Source organism: Mustela erminea, chromosome 5 (assembly GCF_009829155.1).
Source record: "Mustela erminea isolate mMusErm1 chromosome 5, mMusErm1.Pri, whole genome shotgun sequence".
NCBI classification, from domain to species: domain Eukaryota; kingdom Metazoa; phylum Chordata; class Mammalia; order Carnivora; family Mustelidae; genus Mustela; species Mustela erminea.
The window spans coordinates 9114887-9132842 of record NC_045618.1 but is presented as its reverse complement, the minus strand read 5'-3'; the positions used below and the strand labels follow the sequence as shown (position 1 = coordinate 9132842).

General features: G+C 55.6%; 1 protein-coding gene across 2 annotated transcripts in view; it reads right to left on the bottom strand.

Annotated features, from left to right (window-relative positions):
* KLHL25 (kelch like family member 25) overlaps window positions 1-17956 on the bottom strand; it is a 33946-nt gene that overhangs the window by 7325 nt on the left and 8665 nt on the right. For both annotated transcript variants that reach the window (XM_032342086.1, XM_032342087.1), the window contains one exon: window positions 1318-3121. In XM_032342086.1, coding sequence (XP_032197977.1) covers window positions 1341-3110 — 1770 coding nt within the window. In that variant the 5' untranslated portion in view covers window positions 3111-3121 and the 3' untranslated portion in view covers window positions 1318-1340. The remainder of the gene's footprint in view (window positions 1-1317; window positions 3122-17956) is intronic.

Sequence of the window (17956 nt, the reverse complement as noted above, 5' to 3'; positions counted from 1 at the left end):
CAGAGGGGCTGCAGGAGAGACCCCTCCACCCTCAGAAGAGGCCTGTCTGGATAAGCTGGTCCTTCCCTCCAGCTGACTCTGCACCTGTCCTCAGGCCTTGGGCAAGTCCCTCCATCACTCCAAAGAGCCCCTGATGGTGCCCCTTAGCTCCCTGCATCTTCTGTCACCTTCCCCTTTTGGGTAAGGACCTCACACCATTAACAGCCCCAAGAACAAAGAGCAGGAACAGCAACTTGGGCAGTCCTCTGTCACAGTCCTGCCCGGCCCAGGGGCCCACGGTTCACCACGATGCCCGCTCGGAGGAAGGCCTGCTCGCCACCTCACGGGACGGGGGCAGCACCCTGCTGCTGCCTCCACGGGGTGCCTGCCCCCCAGCTCCAGCATGCCCCCTGCCCCTTGAGCACTCCTGTCCACCGCCCGTTTCTCATGGGCCCCTGGGTGCAGTTCGCACGCTGGATGCGCACTGGACTCGCCTGGTCTGGGGCGTGGCGTGGGCTTCAGCACTTGTGTCATGAAGAAGCCTGGCCTTTGCCCTTGGCTTCTGGGAGATGAGCGGCTCTACCCAATAGACTCTCCTTGTTTAGGGCAGGGGTGGGGTGGGCACATCCGTGTGACTTTGGGTAGGGGCTTTGGGTCCTGCTGTACCAGCTGGCCTGCAGTCGGAGAGGAACCCCGCAGACAACACATCGAGCCTCCGTGATGGGGCCCCGGGAAGAATTCTGGAGCTTGGGTGAGCATCCCCGGCGGGCAATATTCTGTGTGTCCACTCGCTGATGGCGGCACAGTGACACCGTCCGGACTGCCCGGGTGGAGGGCTCTGCCCCGGTCATCTGTACTTGGCCGACCCTTCCTTCCTGTAACAGGCCATGACCGTGACCACAACCGCCTGCGGTGCACTCTGTGAGTCCTTCCCGTGAATGCTCGCATCGGAGAGTGATCTGGGGAGGCCCTAACTCGGCGCTGTGTCAGCAGTGAGGATGCCCTTGCATGCGGGCTGCTCCTGGACTTGGCCGGCGGCCCAACCTCCATGTAGTGCTGTCAAAGACCCCCAGGGATTCTGCCATGCAGCCTTGTCTGGGACGCACGGCACCCATCAGGTGGTTGTTCCCATTTGGCAGAGGCCTTACGCGCTCTGCTCAAGGTCAATGGCAAGTAAGGGCTTTAGCTCCGGATCTGGAACAGGCTCCCAGAGCACCCAGCCACCTGCTGCCCCATCCCAGCCCTCCCTGACGGACACACTATCCCTGCCTGGGAGTGCAGGGATACCGGGATACCGGGAGTGCGGTGGGAACAGGCCCCAGGCTGCCGAGGACTCACCTGGCGGGCTCCGCAGGTGCTCCTCACGACGGCAGGTGCTTCCAGGTGCTGACAAAGGCTGTGGGGATGAGCGAGTAGGGCACGGTGGTGATGCAGTTCCACGTGTCGGAAGTGGGGTCATAGCAGTCCAGCGTCTTACACCTCTGGGTCCCGAAGTAGCCCCCCACCACATACAGCTTGTTGCCCGAGGCCAGGGCATGGCACGACATGCGTTTGGCGGTCATGTCCCCGATCCGCGTCCACTGGTTGGTCTCGCAGTCAAAGCGGTAGGCTGAGGCGGCCGTGAACTCCGTGTCGCCTCCCATGATGAAGATCTGGCTGCCCAGCACGGCAGCTGCTGTGTACCGCCAAGGCTGGGGGCATTCGGCCTTGATGGTCCACCGGTTCTCCGAGGGGTCGTAGCACTGGACCTTGGACACCATGTCTCGGTGGATGCTGGTCCCCCCAAAAACGAAGAGCTTCAGCTTGGCGCTCACCACGGCAGCGTTGCTGACTCCGTCCCTCAACGGGGCCACCATCATCCACTTGTTAGCCCCGGGGTCATACTTCTCCACCTGCTTCAGGGAGACCGAAGGGGAGGCGGGGAAGACGCCTGCTAGGGAAGTGTGTCCCCCGACCACGTAGAGGCAGTTCTCCAGCTCTGCTGAGCCATGACCGAAGCGGGCGATCAGCATGGGTGCCGCCTTGGACCACTCCTCATGGACAGTGTCATACACCCACACGTCCTTAGAGACCCCGTTCTCGGAGCCCCGGCCCCCAGTCACGTAGACCTTGCAGCCAATGGCTGAGGCGCTGAATTCCTTCCGGGGGCTGGGCAGGTCCGCCTTGGGGATGATCTCCTTGGCCTTGTGGTCCACCTGGTAGATCTTGTCGCACATGAAGGTCTGGCCCCCCAGGATCAGCAGCGTGTGACCCGCCTTGCGCGGCCGGGCACAGGGGCTGGTGACCACCCCGTCGTTCTGCAGGATCTTGGTTTTACAACGGAGCGCCTCATCTATGATGAGCCTGGTGCGCTCATCGGCCATGAGGAGGGCCTCACCGGAGACGGCCTCCTTCAGGCAGTCTGCCGGCAGCAGGGCCAGCCGCACGCTCCGGAGCAGCTCGGGCAGGTGGGCCTGCCTCTGCTCCAGGTCGTGCTTCACCCACTGGAGGATGGCCTCGAAGACCACGCGCTCGTCCTCCGTCTCCAGCTCGTCGCTGGAGATGAGGTCCAGCAGGGTGTCCTTGGACAGGCTGTTGAAGTCCTCGCTCTGCCGCACGGTCTCGAAGTGCACCAGGCACATGCGCCAGGAGAACTCGTACAGCCGGCGGCACTGGTGTGCATCCGAGAGCAGCATCATGCCCAGGCAGTTGGAGGGGAACAGGTTCTTCTCCAGGAACTCGGCGGCGGCGTCGCGCACGTCGTGGAACTGCAGCATGTCGCCGGCCTCCAGCAGCGACTCGGCGTTCTCCTCGTTGATGACGATGCGGGACGAGTAGGCGAAGTCCAGCAGTAGCTCCAGCACCTCGGGGTGCAGGTTGTCCTGGAAGTTGACTGTGTCGTCCCGGCTCTCCCGCAGGCCGTGGCTGAACATGGCCTCGAAGTAGCGGCTGGACGCGGCCAGCACGGCGCGGTGGCAGGGGAAGGCGCGGTCGCCGGCCCAGAGCGTGACATCCGTGAACATGCAGTGCTTGCGCAGCGTGTTGAGGTGGGCCAGCACGCAGTCGGGGTGCGAGGCTTTGTGGAAGAGGGTGATGTTCATGGAGCCCGTGCTGCTCCGCGACTTCCGGGTCTCGTGGACACTGACCGACATGCTGAGCCGACCTGCCGGGGGACAAGGCCACAGGTGAGAAGGGCCAGGCCCTCGCTCCCGGCACAGACGGCCCAGGGAGCCCACCCTTCAGCCCTAGCCCTCCTCGCTGGGCTCTGTCCCTCCCCTCAGCCAGCACTGGTGTGGGGGGTAGCGGCTGGTGAATACCTCTCCCTTCAGAAACTGATCTTTTGGATTTCAGACCAGCTTTGGAACCAAGTATCTTTGGCCTTGAAATGAACCACCTCAGGGTGAGTCTGAAATGCAGCTGCCTCCCATGGTCAAGGGAGCAGTGGCCTTGGGCCATTCAGCAGACTTCAGGTCAGAGCAGGGCTAAGTAGCATGGGCCTTGGGCCATATCGCATTCTCCAGCTGACCTCTGGGGACATGGCTCAGCTGGGCGAGCCAGGGCTCCGAGAAGTAAGTTCGCTGCCCCACAGTGCCGGAGCCACGCATCCCACATCGGCTATCCAGTTCCAATCCCAATTTCCACTCTCCATGGGCCCAAGGAGACAGACTCTATCAGGGTTTTCTGTGGCAGGCTGGACACACTATGAGCCCAAGGAGCCACAGGCAGAGTCTTATGTCCTCCCCCATCTCCCCAGAGGAACCTGTCTGTCCTGAGCTGGGCTCCCAGCAGCACTGGCTAAAGTCCCTCAACTCTCTTGCCCTTGGAAAATTCCCGAGAGCTGCCACTACAGCCCAAGGGCTCAGTGTAGACATGTTCTCCAGATCCAGGGTCGGCCAAGGCCTCCTGACGCAGCAAGGGCTGGGAGGCAGAGCTGGCGGACCGGTGTGAGTGGCTTCACCTACAAGACACCTGCTCGATTCTGATGTCCCCAACAAGAGAGCCGCAAGAAGTGCCCGGGTGACAGGAAGACATGCAGACTAGGAAAGCTGTCCAGATTTGCTTCAGCTGAAGCCTCTGGAAAACCCAGAACGAAAGGAGCCTCCTTGGTCCCTACAGGCAACTCCAAGGATCTTGGGCCACAGCAAGCACCTCACCTGCCCCCAACCGCCGTGAACCGCCGTGCCCTCCAATGCCAGGCCAGGATTCGGGGCTCAGGGGGCTGCTCCGCATTAGCATCCTGACCCCCTCAAAGCCTGTGTTACATTCTTCCTGCTGGTAATGAGCCCCCCTCAAAAAACCCCAAACCTCTTCTTTTTCCTTTTTAATTTTCAAAAGTATATAACCCCCAACCCCCCCTCGAAGTCAATTTTCTGCTTAAGTAATAATCTGGTAAAGGAAGGAAGCGATTTCATGCTTCGCTGAGACTGTAAATTAGCGTCCAAGAGCTCTGCTGTCTCACTCACTCCTCCCCCGGCAAAGAACCAGAGAAACCACAACCTGACGGGATGAGCTGCCAGGGCAAGGCCCCTGCTCCCGGGCCCAGGCAGGAAAGGGGCAGAGGCTGGGGCTGGCGGTGCTGTTCCTAGCCCCCAAGCTCCAGGCAGGTGACCTGCCAGGGACACTGCTGTGCACAGCTGCCACTGTAGGCCACCAGGCTTGCAGTTATGAGGTTAGCCCACGGGGTGGGAGGTGCAGCCGGCACAAGGGAAAGAGACTTGGGCCCAGGTCCAGGCTGGACCGGAGGGTCCCCGTTCAGCCACCGCCCTCTCTCCTAAACCCTCACTTTCTCTTCTGTGAAAGAAAGTCTCTGCTGGGACCTCAGAATTACTCAGTTGTTGGCAGTTTTTTACAGAACATGACCTCTGAGCCTGGCCCTGGGACTGGGAGGCCCGAAGATCGAGAAGCTCCAGTGGCCCGGCCCCCAGAGGCTTTACTGGCAGCTCTGTACTTGGCCCAGATCCGAATTCCAGACACTGCAACACGTTTCCCCAAATCTTGCTCCCAGACACTTTCCAAAATGCGGTCATTCATCAAGTGACTCCATCCACCCTGTCCCCACTGGGCCTGGGCAGATGAGAAGCTATGGCCTTTGACCTGTGCACCAAGCTGGGGGGATCCTCCAAGGACTTTGATTCAGGGAATCAGGTGGAGACTCCTTATGGGGGGGCTAAGTGCAGGGCAAACCAGGACTCAAAGAATGAGAGTGTCAAAAAGCAGGGCAAACCCAAGTGGAGCAGCTGCATCTGCCCCGGGAAGGAGGTCAAGTGGTGAGCTCTCCAAGGCCAATGCCGACTGAGCAGCCCAGGGCTCCAGAGCTGACTGACGTCTTGCTCAGCACCAAGAGGCCTGCCCACTGACGCAAATCCCCTGCACAGGCGGAGAGCCAGACCTGGGCGCACACACCCAAGCAGGTTCCCACCCCCAGAGAGCGGCCTGTCTGGGCACCTCCCTGCCGAGGGCAGAGGCACCTGCCTGGCTGTGGCCCCGGATTGTCCCACCTCCTTTTGGGCAGTGCCTGTTCCGAGCCAATCCTGCGGTGACAGCAGCCATCAGGCATGCACTGACTTGCCCCAGACCCTGAGGTGAGGTGATCGCATCCCAGAAGCATCATGATTCCCGGAAGTGGAGGGTCTCATTACCCCAGTTCACAGATGAGGATGCTGAGACCCAAACACAGGAAGGGAATCGCAGGAGCTGCAAGTCTCCAGCTGGGCCCACAGGTCCCCAAGGCTGTGCTTCAGCTCCGGGCTAGGAGGCACAGGAAGACAGGCTCAGAGCTGGGGGCCCTGGGCACTACCTGCCTCACCTCACCTGCAAAACATCTGGAAGCCGGTCACCTCCACCATCACATGTCCGGGAGAGCACTCTGAATCTCCTCCGAACCTGAGGCCCACCCTGCCCAGGGAAATGAGCAATGGCAGCAACATCCTCCTTCTTATTCGGGCCCAACCTCCAGGGTCACCCCATCCCTCCCCGCAGCGACCCCCAGCCCTCAGCAAGCCCTGTGGCTCTGCCTCCTGAGTCTCCAACCTGAACCTTCTGCCTTGGACTACTGGAAACACCCCACTTGGTTCTGCTTCTGTCCTCTATGATCTGGGTTCCCTGCAGACACCAGAGGGATCCTCACCTGGATCCCATCACGCCCAGTCACAACCCACCAAGGGGTGTCCCAACACCCCCAGAGAAATCTCAGGTTGTCACCGTGGCTGCCAGGCCCCACAGGAGTCGACCTTTCCTCACTGGCTGTCTTCTCTCCTCACACTCTGCCACTTCCCACCCTGCTCTCCCTCTCAGGCCACCCTGGACTTCTTACTGGGCCTCAGGACCTTTTCACATGCTGCTCCTTTGGCTGGAAGTCTCCCCTGTTGTCACTTCTTTTCTGCATGGCTCGCTCTGTCACCTCCTTAGAGGGTAACCTGACCTCTCCACCCCTCATCCACTTCTGCCCTCCTCACAGCACCCACCACTGCATAACAGTACGTGTTTCTCTGTCTCCTGTCTCCCCAACCTGCCAAAGGTGGGGGGCCATGTGTGGGGCCAACTGATGTGACCCCAACATGCAGCGCAACCTGGCACAGAGCAGCCACTCGATCTGACTGGATGGACCCTCTGCCTTTGCTCATGATGAAGTCCGGAGATATGTACAAGGCATGAAACTTACTCCACTTGATGTCTACTGGAGTTCAGCAGCTCTGCAGACACAGAGGAGGAGGCTTGGATGGTGAAGGCTGTCCTGGGGGCGGGAGGTGGGGCACAGCACTGGCTCCCGTCAGCACCGCCCTGACTGCTGTCAGAACCAGCCTCCTCTGCTCCAGGTGGTTGGGCCGGCGGGCCTGGCTGGCTGAAGCAGCCCATCCCTGAGCCCTGGGGCTACCTGCATGGGACCCTGGCCAGGCCGATCAGTGTGCCGTCCTCCTAGCCACCACGATGGGTCAAGGAGACTCTAGTCTATGACATTTACTGGAACTACAGGGAACGAAGCAGGTACAGACGGGACTGGAGCAGGGCAGGGGACTGGATGGTGGCCATGCTGCCCAAGACAGGCACCGCATGGAGGAGGCACAGTAGGGCCTCTTGTCCCTCCCCTTCCTTTTGTCTGATGGGGGTTTCTGTCACTGGCCATTTAGAGTCCCCACCAGGACAAGCGCTCACTGAACATCAGTTTCCTGGGGCTGTGCTCCTTGCTCAGTCAAGGGTCTCTGCTGTGTGGGTCCCTCTGCCCTGACCTGTGGGGGGCCACCCCAGACATCAAGCATGGGTTTTAGGAGCTGGTTTTCCGTGTTCACTAGCAGTTACACACACAGCCCTATGTGGGGCAGGGGATACACAGAGTGCGCACAGGCTCCCGTCCAGTGGCAGGAGGGATGGGCATTTAAGAGTGTGCGTTCAAGGGCCATCTCCTTGGCTCCCTGCCTGGGGGCCATGATGAATCAGATGCTCTCACGCTGTGTGCATGAGAAGTCTTCTGATTACCTAAGCATCCTCCTGGGCTTTGATGGATTTAAGGCACATGAAGTAACAGCCGTGCTCCAGCCCAGCAATCCGTCACCCTGCTGAGGGGCACTGATCCCCCTCAGCATCCCCCTCAGACAGCACCTCCGCTCCCCACACCGCAATCCTCACCTGCACAGACGCAGTTAAAATGCACCAGATAACCACGAACCTAGCTCATTTCTCCCATGGCCCTTGGAAAGTTAACTAAATGCACAAGGAAACAAAGTAGCCAAGGGGGTGAGACCTCCAGAAGAAACTCGCCATGCTCTCCCAAGATCCCAGCCCCAGAAAGCCGAAGGCCTCCATTCTCAGGGAAAAAATGCACCACAAGATGATCAAAACTACTGTTGGGGGTGGGGGGCACCTGGGTGGCTCAGTTGGTTGAGCTGGACTCTTGATTTTGGCTCAGGTCCTGATCTCAGGATCCTGAGATGGAGCTCTGCGTTGGGCTCTGTGCTCAGCATGGGGTCTGCTGGAGGGTCTCTCTCCCTCTGCCTCTCCCCCTCCCCCATGCTCTCTTTAAAATATGTAAGTAAATCTTAAAAAAAAAAAAACCAAAAAACAAAAAAACCCCCCAAAATCCCAAATCCTGCTGTTGGGGCCACTGTCCAGAAGGCCTGACTGATTTGGCTGTAGCATGACCCCTGCCCTCCTCCCTCCACCATCCAGGAATGCGCGCTCCCCAAGATGAGGATGAATTCTCCTGCTCTTCCCCGGAGGCCAGAGGGAGTGGGGAAGCCCAGGGCCCGGGCGGTGGGTTGTGGGTAATGTGGCTCCGACTCACTCAGCAGCCTTAAGCTTCCCGAGCAATTCCCATGCGCCACGCACGTACGGGGTGTGGGAGGAGGTGACGGACAGAGCCAGGCTCCTGCCCCACGGGGCTGTGCTCTGCGGTCGGCAGTTGGGGTGGGGGTGGCGGAGAGATCAGCAGTGAGGGAACAGGTCAGTGAGGAAAACGAAACAGCAGTGGGCCGCGGTGACAAGACAGTGGGGTCACTTAGGCCCCTGTGAAGAGGGGACATATGAGCTGAAGCTTCAGTGATGAGTCAGAGCCAGGGTGTGACGACAGGGAAAGGAAGGTTCTGGGTGCAGGAAAGGAAAACACAAAGGTTAGGCAGAAACAAGGCTGGTCCGCACTCAGGGAAGAGAAAGGACCAGGGGCACAGTCAGGGGCACAGCTAGGCAAGGCTGGTGCAGGACCAGAGACACCCACAAACTGTGACACAGCTCCCACTGACGGGCAGGGTCCACGTCCCCTCGCATCTGAGCGGGTTCCGCGGTGGCACTGTGGCTGACCAAATGGAGCCAAAGGGACCCTGGGCCGACCGGTGGGCCCAGACCTTCAGAGCCTGGCAGCTTCCACTCCCTGTCTCTTGCAGTGCTCACTCGAGGGGAAGCCAGACGATGTGAGCCCACCACACCGCGATGCGGCGCTGGCCTGCCCTGCGGGGCGGAGGGTGGCCCGGCTTCTCCCCCTCCATCTGGCCACCTGAGTCCATGTGCCAGACACACGCGCGAGGAACTCGCCTCACGTAGCCCAGCGGCAGCAGGTGGGCCCAGCCAGCTAGTCCGAACCGGGGTACCAGACACAGGACCCTGGTGACCGCAAAGGTCACCCATCACCCAACCTCAAAGCCCAAGACAAATCCTGACTGAGCACCTGCTGGATACCAGGCGATGCTGAAGGCCAAAAAACAAGAGGGTGAGCTCCTACGACCTCTCAGGTCCACAGAGCACACGCATTGCACCAAGGCTAACGTGTGAGCGGGATGGGAGAGCGCCCGGGGAGAGGCAGCCAGTACTCTGCAGACGCTTCTCTGGTGGGGTTCTGCCCCTGCTGTACAGACAACTGTGACAGAGCCGAGGGAGGAGAGATCAAAGTTCCTCAAGGCCACTGCTTAGAACGGGGCTGCTGAAGACCAGGAAGCCACTACTGTGCACTGTTGGGAAAGTTAATTCATCTCTCTGCGTCTGTTTTTTCCAACCACAGAGGGACACGGAGAACAACTGAGAGACAACTGAGACAGTAAATGATGTGCATTTCAAGTGGCCTGGTCACGCTCCCTCCGTGGCCTGTTTCAGTACTGCCCCTTGTTACCACTGTCACTGAGCAAAGGACACAGAAGACACCCCTAAGCCTTACTCTATCCCTACCCTCTGGTCTGGGTTTTCTTTTCTTTCTTTTTTTTTCCTTTTTTTTTAAAGTATTTCTACGCCAACCATGAGACTTGAACTCACGACCCTGAGATCAAGAGTACAGAGCCAGCGTAGCATCCTACAGAGCCAGCCAGCGTCCCCGCCCTCTGCTTTGATTAAGGCAATTTGCACTATTATTCATTTATAAGTTGTTTTATTTTTTTTATTATTATGTAATATTTTTGCAATCAGAAGAAAACACCAAAGGTGTATGACAAGCCAGCTAGATCTCGGTATCTCCGGGAGCTGTAAAAACGAAGGAGTTAAATGCTATGAAACACCGCACGGGTGCTGGGCTGTGTGATGCAACACGGTTCCCAGGCAGGGATCTTGGGGTGGCCACATGACCCAGCAGCTCAAATGCCCGCCTGCCCCACCCCCACATCTGGGGACCCAAGCACCTCAGGGAGCACACAGGGTGCAGGGGTATCCATTCTTCCATTTTTCAAGTAGAAAGCAAACTAAGCACCCTTGCAAAGCACACAGATCTAATTGTTAATTGAAAGCAAAATCACTATGACCACGGTAACTGAATTAGAGGCGAGATCATTTGAGATACAAGTGCATCATCAGACAAAGGGTCCTTTCCCTAAATGCCTTTACCTCTCAAGAGTCCTTTCTTTAAAAAAATAAACCTTTATACACATTCAAAAACTTATACGTACCCTGTTTTTATTTTAAACCACAAAGGACTAGAACTATTTGGATTTTTTGCTGTGTCTCTATTTCGATTTCGTTTTCCATTTCTATTGTGAAAGATCTCAAACCTGCAGCAAAGTGGGGAGAATTGTGTAACACACACCTTCTGCTCAATGTGGTTAGTTGGCTGGATGAAACTTTGCCCCACCCCAGCCCACAGCCTCACCCCCGTTCCTCCTGCAGGGGAATGGCCTGGCCACAGGGACAGTTCTAGAACAGAGCATGGCTCAGGGAAGGGGTAAGGGTGTTGTTTCATCCAGCACTGGGTTACAAGCAGGTTCCTCTTTCAGCAGTACCAACATGACCCTGCTTCAGATGGCCACATGAAAGGGAGACAGCAGGTCAGCCTGCCCCAGAGCTCATCTCCCCCATAGGGCAGAATCCCAGCCAATTCGGAGATCTCTAGCAGACCACACTGTGGGACAACCTGGTTCTCTCGCCTGCGGTTCTGAGGTCAGGACATCCAGTGCCACTGTACCTTCTCAAACATGCCCAGCTCCCCGTACGGTGTGTCCCTGGTGGGTTAGTGAGTCCTAAGGCTTCTCTACACATGGTCCACCTGTCCACCTGCAGCCAAAGCCTGGAAGGGGAAGGGAGGTCCTGGGAGACCCAGAGGGTGGGCAAAGGCTTCCGTGCCTTTTCCATGTGTTTTACAGCCTTTTCACTTAATGCCCCCAAATGTTAGGCGCACTTCAGGAAGGCCAGCTTCTTTGGCATCCATGACGGATAGCCAAGCTCCAGCCTACTGCAGCCTCTGCTGGCCGGGAAGCCGGCGCGCTATTACTACAGTTGACAGATGCATTAGAGATGGCTGCCAGCTCCACCGGTGTGGAAACGCTGCTCAGGGGAAGAAGGGCTTGGGGCTGTGCAGCGCTGGCTTACCCGGGGCACCAGGCTCTGCCTTCCCAGAAGAGGCACAGGACAGGAGGTAAGGGGTCAAGTTGTGCAACCTGCTGGAAGATGAAGCAACACTTGTTGCAAAGCCTTAGCAGGGAACTCCGGCCAGGAGGGGAACCAGACAAAATGCATGACTACAGTGGGCCTCTGCTGTGCTGGGCCTCTCCCCCAGAAGCTGCGATCCCCGTAAGCGATCGGGACCGTCCGTTCTAATCAGGGAGGGCTGAGTTACACCGCATCAACAAACACTCCCAAACGTCAGCGGCTTCAGAGGACTGAGGTTTGTCCCTTGCTCATGCCGCACACATCACAGCTCAGTGGTGGCGGGTAGGGGAGTGTGAGAGTGTTCTGGTCATCACTGCCAGCCCTGGGGACCCCGAGGACAGGGTAGCACCGTGTCATCAGTCGGTATGCCAATGGGAAAAGGGAGAGCGCTCTGGAACGTGAGCACTGACAACCCCGTTCTTGGCCTGAAGACATGTAGCCCTTCTGCTCCCATCTCATCGGCCAAAACCAGGCCCCCGGCTGCACTCACCCGTGAGCACCCGAAGCGCACTCCTGCCATCTGCCCCACCATTTCTGTCATCTGTCCACGAGCACAGGAGCTCTGGGATTCAGGGCCAGAACGGTACATCGCAGTTCTCAAGTACTTGCTCCACAGTAGGCAGTGTTCTGCGTGCCTTCTGCGCTGACTCGTCCTCCTCCCTGTGGCCCGAGATACAGCACCACCTGCACCTCCCCGGCTGGACCTGGGGCGATGAGCTCCCGCCACCCAACGTCATGAGGCTGCTTAGGGTGCAGCTCCCTCTCACTTTTTCCCAGGCACCAACAGACAGGGATCTAGGGGCCACAGCCTGGGGTTCCAGCCACCAGACACTCCCTTCTCTGTCTAACCCTTGGAGCCACCCCGTCAACTAGCTTCCATGCACCCGGGGCAGTGCCAACTTGCAGAGAATGAAGCCTCCGGGCTCCAGGATATCCAATGTGGGTAACGAACTAACTTTTCTCCTGTGCACTGCAAAGGGGCCTCCAGTCTCTAGGGTCATTTTGTGGGTCCTGTTCAGGAGAGGACACCCAGCTGAGCAAGGCCGCCTCAGGGAAAGGATGTGACAGTCTCCCAGGTCTTGCCCAGCTGCTCTAAGACAATGGAAGGATTTTGCCAGCTCCGCAACCACAAGACTTTTAGGAGAAGTTATCTTGCTCAGGAGAGAAGCAGACCCTCAGGAGGGACCGTCTGGGCAGCCTTAGCTCTGGGCAGTCAGCACCCCGTTCTCTGCCCAGAGCCCTGTCTTCCCACGGCATGAGTTCCACAGATCAAGTGAGACAGGCCAAGAGGCACACACCCAGTCATTTTTACTGAAAAGACGATCTAAGGGTGAAGCCAAAGACACAAAAGACGCAAATCCCCCAGAATTACAACCCTGAACGCAGGCATTTTCCTGAGGGTAAGGGGATAGGGTGGTTATGGCTGAGGACACTGCCCTAAGGGGTGAAAATTAGTTCTTGGGGGATGAAAATCCTGGGTGTGCACTTTTTCTCTTTTCTTTTTTTAAAAATGATTTTATTTATTTGAAAGAGAGAGAGAGAGCATGAGCAGGGGGAGGGTCAGAGGGAGAAGCAGACTCCCGCTGAGGAGGGAGCCCAAGGCGGGGCTCAATTTCAGGACCCCAGGATCATGACCTGAGCTGAAGTCAGACACTCAACTAAGCCACCAGGCGCCCCACTTGTTCTTTGTATGTACAAAGCACAGATACACACACAGCACACTGACTTACAGTATGTCTGGTATTAACATTTATGGGAGGAGTAAGCACAGTTGGGGAAAAAAGGTCTAAAACGGTTTCCAGGGAAGGTGATAAGGTTAAGAAACACTGCGGAACTGTTTTCACTTTGGCTTATTTTTCCCTTTTATCCCCAAACAGTTTACACTGTCGCAGTTATGGAACCCTATTTTACATCGTTTTTACCTATTTACATAGTTTCCAAATTCCTATCCTTCCTTCACTATTGAACAAGGTTAATTAAATGCCTGCTGCTTACAGGCGATAGGATCCACAGCCTCTGGCTCCCTTATCAAACAGCCCAGTGTCTCTGTGGTTGCCAAATGTAACTTTCAAGGTCTGTGAAATATACAACGACCATTTGGGTCATTCATCCAGTTTTAAAACTTTTTACCTGAAGAATAACATTTTTGCTTATGTTGAATTGCTGTATCCTCTAGGGATAAAAATCTATGGAGAAGAATCACAGATGCTCGATGTCCTTTTATCCTAGAGTTTCTGTTTACACACGCTTCAACTGCCCCTGCAACAAAGTGCCTTCTTACAGCTAAAGGGGATGGTGGTGTAGATAGCACCAAATTCATCAGGGCGGGACAGACAGAAGGTACCACATCCCGCTCCCCCTCAGCTCAGCGGGGGCCACCTGGACTGTCTCTGGCCCCCAAAGCTGGGAGTCTGCAAGCCCAGCTGTTCCTCCAGCTGGGAGCAATGCCAATGAAATGGACACCAGTGCTCTAATCAGAGAGGGGACAGAGAACTCCACGCTCAATCTCACCCATCTGTTGAAATAACTTGTTTCCTCTCACTTATCCAGAGTGAGACGGAGAGAAACAAAGAAGGACAGAGAGAACAGCCCGCTCCAAAGCGAACACTGCACCATGGTCTTGGGTTCCTCCCTCCTCAGAAGGACTGGCCCAGCCCTTGGCAAATGAGAGGGTGGGGGTGGGAACCCGGAGGGAGATGGTCTCTTTTCCTGTCTGGTCCCTTAAAAGATTCTCAGAGCCCCACAGATGGAGCCATTAAAAGCACTCTGGCCTAGATATCATTTTCAATGAGCCACCCGGAGCAACAGTTTTGGAGGGAAATGAATATGCAGACTAGAACTGGGGAGAAAAACCAGCAAAAGCACCAAGAGTAAAGCACTGGCTATTTGCTCATGGTGGGTCTTTCTCCTGGTTCATTCCTCTCCAGGCTGTCAGCGTGAAAGTCAAAAAGGTATCAGAATGCTCAATTCCTAATGCCCAATATATAAGTTCTATCTTTTCTCTTCCCACTGAGGGCCAGGAGCAGGGGAGTGTAGCTGGAGAACAACTGAGTATCTTTCAAAATGACAAACGCAGGTGCCCTCTGTCCCAGCATTTCCACGCCTGGGAACCTTGCCCTCAATCCCATTTGCACATGAACTTTTGGCTGCAAGCAAAAGGCTGGAAAATAACCGCAATATTCATAACTAAGAGTCCTAGTCAAATAAACCTTGGTTCATTCATAGAGTATAACACTACGCAGCCATATATATATATATATATATTTATGTATATATATATATAGCATATATATATTTTTATATATATATATATATATATAGCAGGTGGCTTTCCACACTACCATGAAAAGCACTGCAGATGGGAGGCTTTTACGTCTTCTAGAAACCAGACGACCTCTGTACACACGCAGACACGACACATAGCTGTGGGCGTATGCAGAGACTACCTCTGGGAGGCTGTGTAAGAAACCAGCGGACGGTAGTGTCGCTGGTGGGAACGGGACAGATGCCCACCCCTCTGCACTGAATTCTGTGCCAGGTACAGTATCACTTTTCCAAAACCCTGCATGAAACTTTGTGGCAGCTGCTTTTAAATGCATTCTCTCGCTCAATCCTTAAGCCACTTCTTCAAGGTCCCAGCCATACAGACGGGCCAACTGAGGCCCAGAGAAGATTAAAAAACTGTGCACACATCTTCAGTGTTCAAAGCTATTCTGCTCCCAAGTCCCTGCTCAAAGAGCACAATGAGGGCTATTTATGAAGACAAAGAACCCTCCCGGCCACAAATGCCACAAACGCTGTGTCCAGCTGAACAGGAGATAGTCCTTTAAATGAAAACCCTTGATTCCTCGAGCACCCCGGTTCCATGGAGCAAACCTGCATCTTCCCTCCTGGGCTTCAGGAAAGAAGGAAGCATGTACAGGGGTGTCTCCCTGACAGGCTTAGTACCGCCGGAAGGGTGCCCGCTGCCGAGGACAGCGGATGACCTAGAGACAGACATGGGCTTTCTGTCAGGCATCTGCGTCCCCCACCTGCCCCCGCCTGGAGAATAGCCACCGTCAGTCTGGGCCTCCCCTCGTGCTACTACTGCCTTGGCCGTGATGTGGGACCTAATTCAGATGCTCAGTCAGTGCCCTTGTTTCCACATTTGTCAAACGGGTGTGAACCTCACCACACCCACCGCAGCAGACTGAGGGGAAATTAAGGCAGAGAGCTGGGCTCAGGGCCCGGTACCCAGCTCCCAGGTGCTCTGGGCAGCACCGTGCACTCAAAATGTTTGTGGTAAAATGTTTTCACTGAAGAATACGAAGAAATCTAGCCTTATAGGAATGGGCTGTCGGAAAAGTAAGGAAACTCTAAGAGCCTTCTCAGATAATGTAGGATATTCTTCTCTGATACCTCACCAAGGCCCGCACAGCAGTAGCCTCCTGCAGATTAGGCAATGTAGAACCTGAGCCTGAATCCATGAACTTCTGTACTCTGTGACATTCCGGTCTCCTGGTCTATCTTGCACTCTGAATGGATTTTTCACCCATGCATGCTTTGGTAACACCGTGCAATGGTCACTTGGAACACATCAGCTCACTGAGCCATGCGCTCGGAGAGATTAGTGAAAAAGGCAAATAATACCCTGGCCTTGCCGTGAAAACAGTTTTGACCTTGGGGACCCCTAGAAGAAACTCTGGGATCCTCCTAACCACACTCTGACAACACCAGGTTAGCAGAACTCCCTGACCCTCCACATCAGCCATGTTTTTGTTAAGAACTCAGAGAAAAACTATGGAAGCATGGAGTGAGTGACGGCGAGATGACCTGCCCCTGTGGGTTTTCGGCCCCCTCCCCAGCTTGCACAGAGGGGCTGTCACAAGGGCCAGCACTTTCTACCTTTGGCTGGCTGGCCTCCCCTCATGCCCTAGGGCCTCCCTTCTCCCGGCCTGCCCTGATCCTCCTCTCATTACCAGCCACTTTCTTACCACAGGACCCCCTCATTCTTCCCCAAAATAATAGATCTGGGTACTTTGTACTGGGCAGGACCTCAGACAGCAAACTACAGGGGCCACGCAGGGGCTGCTGCCTTTGGGCTTTGCAGCTGATAATTCTTGGTCACTTGAAATTACAGATGTGTGTATATTTATAGCCAAATACATGGTTGCCCAGAAATCTCAACTCATTCATATATACACTTTTAGCACATTGCTTGGCCACCAAGTTCCATTAAATCTTCCTTCCTGGGTTCCTTGTGTCACCAGTCCTACGCTGGAGACAAGGTGAGGCCTTCCCCACTGCATACTTGGCTGTGAGGGGCCCCTGTCCCCAATGTGTCCCCCTTTCCCCCCAGCAATCTGAAGCCAAATGCTTTGCTCCTGACCACCAGTCTCTCTGCCCAAAAGCCTTCAGCGAGGCTTGTTCTCTCTGTCACCCACTCCAGCTTCATCACCCCCCACGGCCCGTCTCCCTGCCACCAAGCACTCAGGCACAGGCTGGCCTTTCCAGCTCTCCCCCACCCCGACCTTTCTGCCCTCAAGTCTCAACTCCTCCCCGAGACCTCACTCACCATCACAGCCCCTCTGGACTTGGCAGCTGGCGTGCAGACGGCCCTGCACACACGAGATGCTCAAAAAATTACCCCGATAAGGAATATGAGCACCTACTATGTGCAGGGCTCCGTGATATGTACTGGGGACATGGCGGTGAGTAAATACACACTTTTGTCTTGTTCCCTGTAGTTAGCGTTCTCATACCCGTTGACTCTTTGCTGTAGCACTGTGGTGTTTCTTGACTGGCACTCTATTCCTTCAGGTCATTGTACACTGTGCCCTTATTTTAATTTCCAACTCCTAGAGGACAGGATTCGGTGTCATTTTTGCTGCCTAGAGTATATGCAAAGCTAGTCAATGGCTGAAGGGGAAGTGGATTAACCACAACATCCAATGGACTAAGAATCAGAAAGATCCAGACATCCGTCAGACCCACGGAAGGGGTTCCTGGCGTCTGCTGTATTATCTGCAACATGACTGACAGGTTTCATATTTGAATATTTTAAGTGCTAGACGGGAAAGAGAAACCCTCAACCCTCCTGGACGGTGTTCCAGAAATCGCAGGAATCACACAGGAGAGGTCGACTAACGAGGCGGCAAGCTCTAAGCTCCAAATCCCAGTTCTGCTGTTTGTACCTGTATGACTGGCCCCAGATACATACACTCCCTGAGCCTCAGTCTTCTCATTTGGAAAATGGGGGCGAAAATAACGGTCCCTATGTCAAAGTACTGTCGTGGGAATTAAAGGTGAGAATCCAGGGGAAGAGCTTAGTACAATGCAGCACACAAGTCACTCCATTCATGAAAGCTGCTGCTCCTCATACTGTTGTCACAGCCCTTGGTGGCATAAGCTCCGTGGTGGGAACGTGCAAAGAAGGCCGGTCCCCCTTCCTCCAGCCTGGCCTTACCCCTGTGACCTACATGGTGCACTTGCCACGTCACCCAAGCGGCAAAGGAATCTGCAGATATAATTAATGATGGTGCTAACTGATCAGGTGACCTAGAAACAAAGAGGTTACCTGGGTGGGCCTGGCCTAATCACAGGAGCCCTTTACAGGAGGGTCACAGAAGTGGATGCCACAGATTTGCAGCAGGAGAGGATTTGATATCCTGGCTTTGGGTCTGGAGAT